The 15,045-nt window shown below is 44.3% G+C and overlaps 1 protein-coding gene across 7 annotated transcripts in view; it reads left to right on the forward strand.

Annotated features, from left to right (window-relative positions):
• Window positions 1-15,045, forward strand: part of PDLIM1 (PDZ and LIM domain 1) — a 53,097-nt gene that overhangs the window by 20,745 nt on the left and 17,307 nt on the right. For 5 of the 7 annotated variants that reach the window (XM_074907289.1, XM_074907287.1, XM_074907291.1 and 2 more), the window contains one exon: window positions 883-967. The exons of the other annotated variants lie outside the window; for them this stretch is intronic. In XM_074907289.1, the coding sequence (XP_074763390.1) occupies window positions 883-967 (85 nt within the window). The remainder of the gene's footprint in view (window positions 1-882; window positions 968-15,045) is intronic. 7 annotated transcript variants of the gene reach the window in all.

Genomic DNA, 15,045 nt, shown 5'->3' on the forward strand with positions numbered 1-15,045 from the left:
GAGAAAAGTGGCACTGTTTAGTCCATCTGAGGTGCTAACTACTTTATATACTTCTGAGACATATAGGTACCATGTTTCCCACAGAGTATCTCAAGCAAATGTAAGCATTCTACTTCTTCCTCACCATTTGTTTGTCTGTTCTTTGGGATATAGCGAAACTCCAGGGTGATGATGGTAAAAGTGGTTGGTTTTGGTCACAGATCTTGACTTGTGTTTCAGGCTGCTGTGAGTAATTGGGTTAGACCACAAGCCAGTAAAGGTTATGTAGACTTTCTCTGACACATTATGTTATCTCAGTGTTTAGTCCCATTGCAGACTTGGACCCTTTTTTTTTTAAATTCCCAAAAGCCTCTGTTTGTTCAGCATGGATACCACTTTATAAATAAGAAAAAAGTTCTGCAGACCTAAAACAAAAAATATTTTTAGCTTATCCAAGGCAGCCCAGCTTCAAGAACAAAATGTTCTCTGTATAGTCAATACAGTCAAAAATAGTTTATCTTCCCAGCTACCCATAAAAGCTGAAACATTGTAATCTGAATTGTCTCAATTAAAGGGATATCTCCAGCTTCTGCTGTTGGGTGACACCCCAACTCTACTGCCTGGGTTGGAGCCCATGCTTGATGTGTCGCCAGTGGAGTCCCGAAGAATAAGCCAGGACAGTCACTGCTGAGATCCTGTCTTTCTCCAAGGACCTTATACAACATAACTAAGTCATCCAAGTTATGTGCCTAAAATGAGACTGTCTAGCTTCCTCCTGATGTGGATAGTGCTATATAAAAAAGACTGTGGAAGTATTTGGAAAATTGATGAACTTCAAGTCTTTTAATAACAATAATGATGCTCAGTGATGAAAATAGATTATTCGAAATTTGTGTGTTGCAGAATGGAGTCAAAAGTCTGGTCACCACTTGTAAACGAGGAGGGAAAGACTCATCCTTATAAGATGAATCTGGCCTCTCAGCCGCAGGTGAGTAATGGAGTATCTGCATGCTCACGTTCCCACTTAACTCCTGTCTGACTTCGGAGCCATCTCTGACCTGATCCTTCAAGGAGCTGAGCACGTGTCACTCCATTGGTCATATTGGGGATAGCATCATGCCCCATACCTCCTAGAAATCGTGTGGCCCTTGGAAACCTTCAGAGATAGCCTTCCTCCCTCATGGTCAGAAGCCTGCTGCTATGGAGAGCTAGTCGGATACCTTGCCAAGGGTAAGCTGCTTGGATCAGAGGCTATCTGCATGCTCACACCTACCACAGGGCACCTGAGGCACTATAGACATGTGGCTTAGTAAGTCATTGCTACTCTTGCTAAGCCTCTTGATTTTCATGGGTAAGAAAGGTCTTGGGAGGGGAGGAAAATTATTTAGTGTTTTCTGCTGGGATTTTTTGTTGTTTTGTTTTTTCCTCTTACCTAGTAGTCTAGCCATGTGGAAAGTGGAAGAGAAACACAGCAGCCTTTTACTTTTTTTATCTGTAGGGCAGATCTTGCAGCCTCTATCTAGGAGGTTGGTTTTGTAATCTTTTGTCAGCCTTGCTTCATTGGTCTGCTGCCTCTGTCAAGTAAATGTAGTAATAACAGTGACCTGTGCAAGGACATTGCCTGGGCTGGATTTAGAGGATTACACTGCACAAATCTACAATAACTGCACTAAAATCAGTGGCACTTCTGTGGATTTTCACTGGGGCAGTGACACAGATTCTGGTCCTAGCATGCATCTCGTGTGAGTCTTTCTAGCAAAATAAGTGGAGATAAAACTAGCTTGACTCTGCAGTTAATTAAGTGCTAATATGTCTGTTTGGGTTGGAAAGACCTGAACCTAAAGTGACACATGTGCAGCAACACTGTGCCCAGATCTTGGCCTGGGATCTGTCCCTGCTCCCTCATGCCATGCTGCTGTGTGTTGCTTGGCTTGAAGGCATGGTGTGGCATTCTCTAGGTAGTTCATAACTTGGCCAGGGCACAGTGTGACAGTGAGCCATTTGGACTTAGGCTGGGCTGAGGCTGTGCACTGTCACCTGCTTGTGACACTGTTGAGATGAGGTCTGATCTGTGTATTCAGCTGCCCCAGCTTTGGAGAAAGTTTTGCAGCTTTCTGCTGCATACCTTGAGACTTGAGGGCTATCTTTTGCTGAAGGAGTGGGGTAGAGTCTGCAGTGAGGCTTTCCTGCAGGGCTGCAGAGTTATTGTTTAATTCAGCAAGAGACCGGATCCTGGAGACCAAGTCCCTGACCCAGCTGTTAGCCAGAATTTAGCTAAATGCCCCAGAATTAAATATAGCGCACTGCACATGCCATGCAGGCGTTCAACATAGTTCAACAAGCTTAGTTAACTGTGGCAAGAAACCTGCTGCTGCAGCATCCCTGTCACTAGCTGCACCACACTTTCTCCCTGAGTCCAGCCAGTGTCACTGGATAGACATCCACGGCTGGTCAGGTACTAAACATAGGCTATTTTAATTAACTGATACCACCTCTTTCTTAAACTCATTTGCTATGGCAGTTTTAACCCTTTAGTCAGTTGTCCTGTGTGTGTGTATGTGAGTCAGCCCTGGACTGTTTCTGGGAGCCTACTGCAACTCGGTAAGAAACATGGGTGAGAATGACTAACCTTAATTCTGGTCTTTAACTTACAAGTCATTCTCTGCTTTCTAAAATCCAAGTAAAGGCCATCACAAAGGTCAGACTCTGCAGGATTTGGCAGTAATCCTGGCAGTGGAACGTGTTCTCTCCTAAACCCTAACCTTAGTCCTAATCCTGATTCTAACTCTGACCATTATATAGATACCACAATGCTGCCAGTTCCTAAGTGTAGCCAAACTGAATTTGATGATACCAACCTGTAACTAAGTTCAGCAGAAGAATTTGGTGAAAAAGTGAGTGCGGACAGATTCGTGTTACAAACATTATCTCTGAGCAGTGACCCTTGTCTTAATCTTGCACTAGAAACCAACTGTGGCCTCAAAATGAGGCTTTGACCCCTTGTGATGGCTGATACTAGAAGAATTTTATTTTTCGGTGTAACAGGAACATTTAAGCTCTTACAGAAGTCTTGCCTTTCTTCTTCCCTTCCTTAATATGAAACCAATTAAGTAATTTGTAGTGGCCTACGTGAGTGGTGCTTGTTTTTCAGAGCCATGGGGCTTTCCTTTAAAGGGCTTTGCCTGCTACATACTCAAGCAGAGGAATTTAGCTGTGTGAGGGAAGATGTATGCCTCATGTTTCCAAACCACAAACTCCCATTTTACCTTTCTTGCTTAACAGTGTCTGAACATCCTAGCCTGCTGTGCCAAGGAAAAGTGTCATGAACACCATCAAGTTTTAAGTTTTTTGTTTTTTTTTCTAAATACACACCCGTTTCCTTTTTCAGTAGCTGACTGCAGCAAGTGAGGTTTGTGGTGAGGTCAGTCTGCTTGGAGCATGATGTCAGCAGAGCATGCCAACTCCTGCCAGAGCCATGGCAAGCATTGGCTGAGTGTCTCCGGGGCTGTGTCTTTGCAGCATCACCAGGGATTTCAGCCAGGCCTGCTGCAAGTCATCAGCAGAATGCAGAAGATGCTGTGCATATACATACTAGCATGGCAAAGTGCTATGAATTTTACCACAAAGGTACTGATCTTATTTTTCTAACAGGACTGATAAAAGTTCTGAGTAGAGCCCAGTCTTTGAAGGCAGTGCTGTATGAGCTGTTCAGGTTTTTTTAACTTGCTGGCCAGTAAAAATAATATATTTGCTTTCCTTGGCAACTGTCTCATGCAGAACACTTATTCATTCACTTACCAAAGAAAACAGGACATGCTGAGTCCAAGTGGTTCACTTAAGTCCTGATCCAGGGTCCTCTGAAGATGTTTCTCACTGGTTTTGCACACAGCCCTCTGAATGCAGAAATATAATCATACATGTGAATAGACTTACTTCAGGCTCAAAAAAAGCAAGCTTTAAAACATTTGCTGTAGAGGTTGGATTGCAATTATTCAAGTAAGTTTGTACCTTTCTTAAAATTAGGTAGTTTGCTGTTCTCTCCTACTTTCAGTATCTTAACTGAAATTTCTCACAACACTTGCCCACCTTCTTTTATTGGTGCAGTTAAATAACTAAATCTTTGCAAAAGATCTTGCAAGAGAAATTAATTTTCAGTTTGTCTCAAGAACTGTTGTATGACTCCCCTGGTTCAACTTGAGGCCATTTCCTCTTGTCCTATCACTTGTTACTTGGAAGAGGAGATTGGCACCCATCTCACTACAGCCTCATTGCAGGTAGTTGTAGAGAGTGATAAGGTCTCCCCTGAGCCTCCATTCTTCAAGGCTAAACACCAATTCCTCAGCTGCTCCTTGTGCTCTAGACCTGTTTACACATTTTTTTACGCTATTTGAAATAGCATTCTTGTTTACTTCTGTAATCCTTTTGGAGGCTGATACTTGGTGAAATGCTGCATCATCCCATGGAAGTATTTTCCCTTACTTGGAGTGCAAGTTCATGATATTTGGAAAGTAAAAAGGCATTCCATGACTCCTATGCATTCTCTGAAGTCCTGAATCCCAAGGGTGACTTCACTGTCTAAGCTGACCTTTGCTATGAAAGAGCTACAGCCTTATTATTATTCATTACATTTATCTGTCTAAATTAATTTAAACTGAGGCAAGAGTGATGACAAAATCACATTTCATCAAAAGGTGTAGCAGCTTGTCGGTGCTGATGTCTCAGCGGCCGAGCCAGCTTTGTTTTGGGTGTGACCATGGCAACATTAGGGAAAGGAAATGACCAAGTCTTCTTAGTATATTTACTCAATTATTTCACTTACACTTCTCACCCACATCCTAAGGATGATCGCTCAGTGTCATTTTCCCATCAAGAGCTTCTCACCGCAGTGGGAAAGAATAAAACAACACATCTGCCTCTTCCTTTCTGCTTCTTGAGAAAAGTGATCACAGCAAGAGAGAACAAGTTACTTGGTGACCAAGGTAAATTAATGCTTATGACACTGAGCAGAAACCAGTATAAGTTTCAGATTGCCCTGCTCTCTGGTGGCTCTGGTCCAGGCATTAAGCTCCAGACCGATGTGCTGGCGTGCGTGGCTGTATTGCCCCTTAGTAAAATGAACGATAAAACACTATCCCTCAGAATGTGCTATGTCTTGTCAAACCTGGGCTCTCTAGGAGAAGTTTTGTCTTTTTTTTTTTTTTTCTTTTTTCTTCCCTGTATTTGTAGGATACTGAGGTCAGTGGGGCCTAGGTCTTTGAATGAGCTCATGTAGGGAGTGAGCTGAGAGGGACCTGCTTTGAGGGTGGTCAACACCAGGACTGTCTCCAAAAAAGTTTGTCCAACTCCCTGAAGGCAACATATCCCATTTACAGTGAGGCACAAGTGTTAATGTCACTCCTCAAGAATGTCAGTGAAAACTCTTGGGTTTAAGATGGATACGTCAGCTCTTAACCACGGATAATATGGGCTTTCAAATGTGAGGAAGTTTTGGGTTTTTTTAAATGAGAAGTAACCTCCAGCTCTGGAGGTGAATCTGGGTATGTGTGGGATGACATAGACAGCCACTTCTGTCTTCCCAAGGCTTCTTGAGAGTGCCTGTCCTGTCCTCATCCTTGTCCTTGCAGAATGATGTCATTGTTTCTGTCTTGTGTATTTTATCTCCTTGGATACAGAGAAGGCAGGGGCTATAGAAACTGGGTGTGTGACTGGCTTGGCCTTTGATAAGGCCATGCATGTGTAGGCAATGCATGAAGCAATAGGTATATAAAGGAACAACATCGCATTTCAGAATGAACCATGCTGGTATATCACTACCTGCTGTTTTTGGTTAAAAGGCGTTACCACATTGATGTGGAATGTGTCAGGGATGTGAAGGGAGAGGATGTGGGAAGCCAGCGTTGTTGTTTTATCCCCCTACAATAACAAAACCCCAAACCCTTCCTGATTTCTAATCGTATTTCAAAGCATTGCAAAAGATCTTTCCATAGCTGAAAAACCCCAAACAATAACAGAGAGAGAGGTGAAAGTAAAGGCACTTCTTAATACTTGTGATTGCAGCTGATGAAACCTATCATGGGGTAGAGTTTGCCATGAAGATGTCCTCTTCTGAGCCGTTGCTGCATGTTTGGCGTGAGCAGACTCCCCCCACCGGCACTCTGGCTGGGCACAAGCGCAACCTTTGCTCCCTGGGCAGCTTTGCAAGGGCAAGGATGGGGCCAGGGGGTTTGGCTGTTGGTCTCCTCTCTCCTTCCCTGCCTGTGGGACCAGAGTGCTCTCATTCGCTGAGGTTTGGTCAGGGGCCCATTTTCTTAGAGCTGAGTAAACATTTATACTGAGAAATGTTTAATCTTGTTTCCTCTTGGTGTGGCTCAACTTGAGGTGTGCAATCCAGGATTGCCTGCCCCGAGCCTCCCGGCTCTCACTTGGAATGCAAAAACATCCCACGTTTCTGGGACCCGGTGGGGCAGCAGGTTTTGCTGGCTCACTTGGCTGCTTGTGAGGCCATGGGCGCCTTCACTTGTCCCTATAACTGCAGAGCCTGGGTGCTAAGTTGTTTGTTTTTTTTTTTAATTTGTAACATGAGATCAGTGTGAATCCCCTGACTTCAAGAACTGGAGCTTCAGGAAATAACCACACTGGCTAGTCTCTAAATCATGACTCCACACTTGAAACTAGTTTTTAGTGGCTTCAAGCAGCCCCCTGTTCGGTACTCAACCTGTCTTTCCTCTGGGGGTTGTGGGGAGGTGGCCTGAGAAGGGGCAGGGTGTAGGCTGGGAGCAGGGGAGTGGTGGCAGCAGGCCAGTAGCCAGCACCTCTGAGGCCCCAGTTCTGCTGGCTGCCTTCAGGCTGTGTTGTGGGGAGAGGAAAATCCCATTTATGGGAGAGGCTGCCTGACTCCTCACGTTTCAGTTTAGTTTTATTTGGCGAGTACAAAAAGGCTCCACGTTTTTCCTGTTTCAGGTGGTGGTGAGGTTAGTGTAGCTGGGATGGCCTTGGCCATGTCACCCCTCAGCGGATGGGACCTAAGAGCTCACCCCAGACTGCCCTCAACCTGGCCAAGAGCACATGAGGCCATGGAAGCTTCCAGGTGGCTTTATATCCTGGTGCATGGGATGTGCCCCGGCTCAGCTGAAAGAGGTGGCTCATCCTGGGCTGTCTGTCCAACTGTCTGCCTTGCTGACAGGTGAGAAGTTCCCTGGAGTCCCATGCCCCAAGTCCCATGGTGGTAGCTATGTCCATCTCTGATGCATGTTAAGGAGGAAGAATTCACCCACACCACAAGCCACTGACCAGCCCAGGGCATGGAGGTGATGGCTGACATAGCTGTGGGGATTTCACAGGCTGGGCTGCATCATTGCCAAGTGTGGCCTGGCGTGAGGGCGGAAGGGGCCATTGTTTTCCCAGATAATTCCCCATGACGCAGCCTGCAGCCGGTGCAGTAGGAAACGCTGATCTGCTTCCTGCCCCAGTGCAGGGATGTTTTCCCTGTCCCCGCAGCCTGGCACCACAGCTGGCGTCTCCCTGTCAGGAGGGCTGGGGTAGCAGGGGAAGCCCCTTGGTACCCAGCTGGAAGGGCTGCGGTGCAGTGTTTACAGTGCACTGGCAGTGTCCCTGTCTGCCCCTAGACAGGGCTGCTGCCACTAACAGCCAGTGCCCATAAAACTCATCTGGGAGGAGACCTGTGTATTTCACCTGAAGCTGGGGTCCTACAAAACTTGTTTGTGATTGGGAAATAGCTTTTTCTCTGGGATGGGGGTATTCCACTGGTGCCTGAAGGACTTGGGAGCACATGGGATTGTGCTCCAAAGCCACTTGGAGCTTGTTTGTATAGAGCAGATAGTTTCAAGTAGGAAGGGGGCTGTTGGAAGAATAGCTTCATTCTGAAACTGAAGTAAGGTGAGACCTCTCTGCATTCAGAAGCAGCACCCTGGCAGAGAAGTCTGTGCAGTTGCTAATTCATTTTAGCTTGGGCTAGCCACTCTGCCAGCCCCTCTAGAGGAAGAGATACCTCTGCAAAGGAAGAAGGAGAGTGAGCTTGGTATCTGTGCAGACAAAGCAATCTAGCTATTACGGTATCAGCTTATAGTGGTAAAATATTGTTCTTGATTATCCTACCTGGAGGCTTGGGATCTTCTGGCTACAGACCAAAATAACTGCTCCGGTACCCCTGCTTGCTGCTGGCAGCAGCCTGCTTCAGACAGGAGTGGTGTTGGGGGACTGAAGCAGTGCCATGGCTTGCAGGCAGGGTGAGGCAAGCACTTCTGGATTTGCCTGCAGATGCCAACCACAGATGTCTCTGAAAAGATCTAATATTAGTTGCACTCCTCTGTACTGTGGACAAAGAAAAAGCTGGTCATGCTCTGACTGGATAAGAGCATGTCCTTGTGTTTGACTGTCAGTTCTTCCTTTGCAAACAGACCATTGCTTACTGCTCTTGGAGTCTGTTCTCCAGCCAGGGAGGCCATTTAATGCTGCTTGCACCCTTGTGTTGGTCCTGGGAATGCCATAGCCTTAGAGATGCTGCAAATCTCAACTGCATAAACCAGGCACTGCCCCCACACGTGTACACTATAGCAGTGGTTTTGTACATTTTTCACTTGCCTACTGGTGAACAGGTTTTTGGGACTGTCACATTTCTGATTTTTTTTTTTCCAGTATTAAGTCAGAGATTCTCACATAAACACATGATTCCAGGAGCTGGGGCTTTAACAAAACTGCTGCACAGCACAGGGCCTGCATTGTCAGTTCTGGAAAATCCCTAGGTAAATACATTTGACAGTGAAAAGATTTTATCTTTTGATCTTGGGATCATGAAAGCACTTGTTCTTTGCAAATTCCTTCCACAGCTTGAGCAGAAAGAGCAGCACGGTGGATTATCCAAATGCCCTTTGTAATGTTACTGTTATTGTAATACTTGCCTATAGACTCTTGGATTATGCGTCTTCTATTCTCTAGATGGGATTATTCTAATCTTCAGACACACAACTACTGTACCAATATCTCTATTTTAACCCGTTATAAACTCCCTTACAGTCAGTGGACTTTATCCATGCGAGAGCTACTGCAGATGTCCTGATGCTTTTGAAATCTTTGTTTATGGTCTTGGACATTATTACACAGCAGAAAACCTACCTGGTGGCCAAAAGTAGACAAAAATCTCCGTGGATTCTGTCTGAGCCTATGTTGCAGTACTTTTGGAGTCAAGACACTAATGTGATTTCACTCCCTCTCCTCTGATGGCTATTTTCTCAACACTTGTAGGAACTTAAACATCTTTGAAGTCTCCATCATGGTCAAACTGATTTGGGCTTTGTGGGGGTGAGAACATGCCCACGTGCATGTGGAATATGTAATTGAGATGTCTTACTTCCTTAGGAAAGCAGTATTTAAAAAAAACCCCTCTTAAATTAGTTCCCTTTTGCTAATTCTTGGTTAATACTTAAATATTTCTGCAATACAGGTTGTGACATGGTTTCAACTCTGAGCCTATTTGACCTAAGAGTAATAGCCCCTTTAGCCTAAAACTTCGGCCTCTGTCTTTCATTAAACCAGCTATTTATGTGTATGTCTGAAACCCTCTTCTACTTGTGGCCTCTGAATGGTGGGCTAGCATGTGTATTTAATGCTGATGTAAGATCACTGATACTTTTCCCCACAGTGTGATACGCAGGATGAGGTAATTCTTTTTGCCAGAATCCACAGTTTCTGCCATGGGAAAGACTATTTTTATGAGCACTATTATGTGTGTTGAATGAGATTGCAACAAAGAGAGATTAGCTAATTACTCCAAGGTCTTTCTTCCTTTGGTCTGTGGGAAAGCTTCATGGCTGGTGTCCATACATATTGGCCAGAAAGCTGTGGGAGAGCAGTCCTGCCGCCCCTCACCTGAATATCTTGAGCTACCTCACTGATTTCAAATTACTTCTAACTCGCAAGTGCATTTGGATCCACACCGCTCTGCTCTGAGGGATCCTATGCTGTGCTTGATGCCATAAATAGCATTTGAGTGCCATGAAGTGAGATGACTCCCATCTGTTAGTCTGGGAATGCTAGCCAGCTGCCTAAGGAAATCTGGGGACATAAAAGTGATTTAAAGAAAAATCTGTAGGGAAGCTTAGTCATACTTGTTTCTAGCGAGTGTTTATCCTGTAACTATAGCTCTAGCAAACAAATGCTGTGAGAAGTTCAAAGGGCGGTGAAGACTCAGTTGGTGTGGAAGTCAGCACCTGTATGGAGCGGGAGGTGGTAACTGGTGGTGTTAATTAGAGCTGGGAACCATGGGCCCAGCATGTTAAGAAGAGCCCTGTTTTATCCTGTGCCATTGGATGTTAACCCTGTATTGAAGCCATGCCCAATCTCTACAGCTAGCTGAAACATTTCAAAATGCACGTTTTAGTGCCATCTTTTAGAGCCCTGGATATTTCAACCACCTCTGTGAACATTAGGCCTTTCTTATGTCTGCTCTAGAGAGGCCCAGTTGTACTTTCTTCTTGCTTTGGCCAGGTGTCTTCTCTGGGGAGAAATAAGCCCTGGATGTTATCTCTGTCCCAAGGCTGCTAATTCCTAGCCTGCTGAACTGGTGATGGCGTTTGGAAATGTCCCCATTTTTGTTAGTGCTGCTTGTGATTCAGAAGACTCTTACTTCATGTTTTACTTAACTTGGATTTGGCCCCTTTCTTATTAAATTGTAACTAGTGTTTCCAAGTATTCACTAACACTGCTGGAAGCCTCCAGTTTTCAGCAAACCCAGAACAACTAGGTGATCTCGTACTTCTGGCACTGAAGTAATCTCTGGCAGTTAGCTGTCACTGCCTGTGGACAGGCTTTTGTATTAACAATGGCCCTTTTCACATGTTTATTGAAGGAATTTCTTGTCCAGAAGGTCCAAAGTTGTTCATCAAAGACAACTGTGTACCTCAGTCTTGGCTGAAGGAGCAGATGTGCTCCAGAGCACTTGTAGTAATAACAAATGCCTTCTTTTTGGATTGCCCTTATCTAAGAAAAGCCAAACTTTCAGATGTCATTGAAGAGTGATCCTCTTTCTGCCCCTCATGTTCATTTTTCCATAGAAATCAGCTCTGCTTTCAGGAATTCCAAGGAATGCTTAACATCTGTAGTCTTGCATGAGAAGGTATGCAGGAGAGCTGAACATGCACATGATCAATGTGATCAAGCAATGCCCATTTAGTACAACTAAGTAAGCCGTTTTATAATGTTCTCCCGCACATGAGTAACATGCAGTACAAGTCCTCAAGATTGGACAGTAAACTTAGCCTGCGCTTTAAACCTTCTTATGATTGGATAAAAAGTGCCACATCAGCCTTGCCAGGCTTCCTGCCTTGTGTAACTTCCTCTCTGTCCCAGCCCCTTCCAGGGGTTGTCTGTCTCGTCAAGTTTCTCCCCCCTCAGTCAGGGTTATGTCCTTATCGCATTCTTGCTCAGGCTGAGGCTTTTATCAGTCTTGTTCTTACGCAGGATTGCTCACGTGTCCATTCTCTCGCAGAAAATCCTCTTGAATCCCAACATATCCCTCTTTTTGTTTTTGAGCAATCCGAATTTCTTGTAGGCCCTTTTGTACCAAATGTCTAATACAAGAAACTAAGCACAGCAAAATAACAGCAAGCATGATAACTACAATAATTACAACAATTCCCCTTTGTTGTAACAACTCTTTCAACCATCCTGTGATTCCCAGTGAAGCAAACCATTCTGTTAAGGGTGATGTTACAACAGTTAACTTCTTCACGTTACCTTGTAGTTTTCTCAGGTTCTTATAGGTAGATACGGAATGACCAGATAAATTCATACAGTACATTCCTTCAAACTCTTCACACCCATGCCCTTATGCTAAAAGCAGAGAATCAATGGCAGCCCTATCTTGAAGTACAGCATGTCTAAGACTCTCAACATCCATAGCCAAATCACCTATTATATTTGATGTCAAGTTTATTTGTTTAGCAGTCTAACATGCAAGGCAAGTGATGAGTTGTAATGCCTCTTTGGTCCCAACTGGAGACACTAGGGAAGCAATAATGTTTGTAGGGTTATTCCAGAATTGCACTCAATCATTACATCTAGGTCCTAGCTGGTACACTTGTTGTTTGGACCTATGGCATTTTGTATAATTAAACAACATTCTGTTAAAAAGATCAATCATGGTTGGCATAAACATAGTTAGCTTTCCCAAATAACATGGACCCCCTATTAGTTTGGAAGGAATTCCAGGCCACGCTCTATCCCCACAGATCAAGAAAGTGTGGTCGGGTAAACACAATCCCACTGTGTTATTGCCCCAAACACTGGAATACCAATATTTTGGGGGACAGTAATTGCCAGGTTGGTTCCCAGTATATAAAGGGTTGCTTGGTGACACTGTTTGCCTGACAGTCAGGGGTACATTAGAATTAACTAATAAGGCAGCTATTTTCCCACTCCCTTTAAACACTACTGCACCAAAGCTGGGTAGCATAGAACCTAACAAATCTAACTCTTGCGGTTCAATCATGGTTTTGTTAAGACTCATAATGAGCGGACCTTGCCAAAAGGCTGTTGTGTCCATGCGCCATTCTCCTGCTAAGCAAACGTTTTGTTTTCAACAGTCCAGCTTCCTTATCTTCTTGCTACACGCAGTTTCTCAGCCCCTTGGCTTTGCAGGTGTTCTTCACACCAGCTACAGCCTGTTGTTACAGTGAGGCCACTCGGTCTTGGATCACTCATAACATGTCTGTTGTTTTCTAACCATTCCATGAATCCCTCTTTGTTTTTGAGCGATCTAGACCCCTTTTATTGTTCGGTCCATCGTTTTCACAAAACACTTCCACACAAAGCTTGACATCAATAAAAGATTACAATGACATTTAAAACTGTTATTCCATATAAACCCAAATCCTTTAACCATCTAGTAATTGGTAACCTTTTAGCCAAATCATTATTAAATGCTCTTCCTTCTTCAAACCCATCGTGTAAGCATCACTACAAAACCAAGTGTCATTTACCGGTACTGCTGAAGGAGTCACATTTTGCCATCCTAGCTAGACTGTCTGATTATACCAACCATGTGTCAGAGTTGTATAAGGCTGATGCCTACCAGATCATCTCCCCTGTCTTTGTTTTGCAACGGCACCTGCAAGACTTGTTTGAGAGCTGTATCAATCAGGGCTTAGACAAACTTCAAAACACAGCATACTTAGAATAGTTCCACAGAAGGCTAAAACAATACAGCAGTTACAATTACTAGTTAAAAGGTAAGCTAATTTCACTAGCCGTAATTAAGGGATATGACTAAATACTACAAAAATAAACAGTAAGGAAAATACGGAGTAGCACGCTTAATTAATAGGAGTACTAACATTCAGATCCGCAATTGCTAGGTAACCCTGCAGTGAGAATTTAGAGTGCCCTTCCTCACAAACCGGAAATCCTATGTGATGCGTCCATCCATAGGTGAGGCATCCAACATCGCTGCAAGCAGGTCCAGCCTCTAAATCAACAGGCCAAAATAACTGGCACTTTTCTTTGAGCGGAAACACGTGATTTCATTCTCCTGTTGGGTTCCACCCAGAGCCTGGCCAGCACTCAAGGTGGAAAAACAAGGGAGTTTCTAGAAATGTTAAACACTCGAGCTCTTAATTCTTAATATTGCTAAACAAAGAAAGTTGAATTCTTAGAGCATTTCATCTTTATTAATAACTACATTTCATCTAAACCACATCTTTCACTAGTGACTAGTAAGCCTTTATATTTCATTAAGGAGTTGCAATTACTGTTGGCATTTTCTCTTAAAAGAATTGGCAACTGTAGTGTAGTTTGTTCTGTTGCAGTAGCAAACATTACTCAGACATTCTGCTTAAGTTATCAGTCGAAGAGATCGCAAACTGTTGGTACAGGGGCATCCACAGCACTCACAGCTGGATCCTGAGTGCTGGCTGCCTCTCACGCCTCAGGTGTGGTTGCACACACCTTGCCAGTAATCACCGGGGTCTGTGACCTGTGGAGACACAAGCATAACCTCTTCCTCAGGTTATTAAAGGAAATGGTCCTTCCCAGTTACCCCTTTCTAGGTTTTTGTTAACACTTGAGCTTTGCTTTGGTCTTCTTGTTGGTCTGGTATCTGTGATGAGAAATGACACAATATTGGTGGCACTTGTGAGACAGGGGAATGTTTAAAAGGTTCATGACATATAATGCCTTATTTAGCCTTTTGTGAGGTGTAGATTGATACTGTGCATCTCCCCTTTTTTGTTGTCGTAACAGACGCTTTAGCTTGCCAGGTATACGCTCCACTGTGGCCTGTCCAGTCAGTGAGTGGGGGATGCCAGTCAGATCACTGTGCTGGTTTAAGCCCTCCCGGGACCGGAGAGCACGTTGCTGTTGCCCCTCCCCCACCCTCAGCCGGTCGGGCTGGAAGTTAAGCACAGACCCCGGGCTAAAATAAGAAGAAATTTAATACAACAGTGTGATAAAACAATCTGAACAGCAGGAGTGGCAATGATAACAACAATAAAAATAAAAACAATAACAATGAACAAGACAAAAGATGTACAGAGAAATACCACAAAATGGTCAGGGAACAAGCCCGCTGTGTGTGTGCGCGCAACCCCAAAACCAAAAGCGAAAGTAAAAAGGCTCCGCCCCTGGACCTGGCGTCAGCATGGTATGAATAACCCGGCTGGAGATCCCTTCCCCCTCTCTCTCTGCTGGGGAGACTTGACCCTATCCTAGTTGAACCAGGACAATCACTGTATGGCAGGATGCAAACAGTGCTCCAGAAAAGGTGTTGACAGACACATCTACATATTTAACATTTCAAATGCAGCTAGGTGACTGACAACAGATTGCTATCATTAGAGGAGGTGAGTCCCCAAGGGTCAACACCACTTCACTGTTGAAGAGATGGAGTCTTTCTGGTATTCAGGGCAAATTGCAATGATGTCTTTAGCCTGATACCTTGATAAAGAAAACTGGTTTTGTATTGCCCTGGCATTCTGGTGGAAAAAATGCATGTGAAAGCTGTGCTTGTTTGAAGACATTTGTATTAGCCACTGTAACATGTGCATAGTAACCGTA

This window comes from Athene noctua, chromosome 5 (assembly GCF_965140245.1).
Source record: "Athene noctua chromosome 5, bAthNoc1.hap1.1, whole genome shotgun sequence".
NCBI classification, from domain to species: Eukaryota; Metazoa; Chordata; class Aves; order Strigiformes; family Strigidae; genus Athene; species Athene noctua.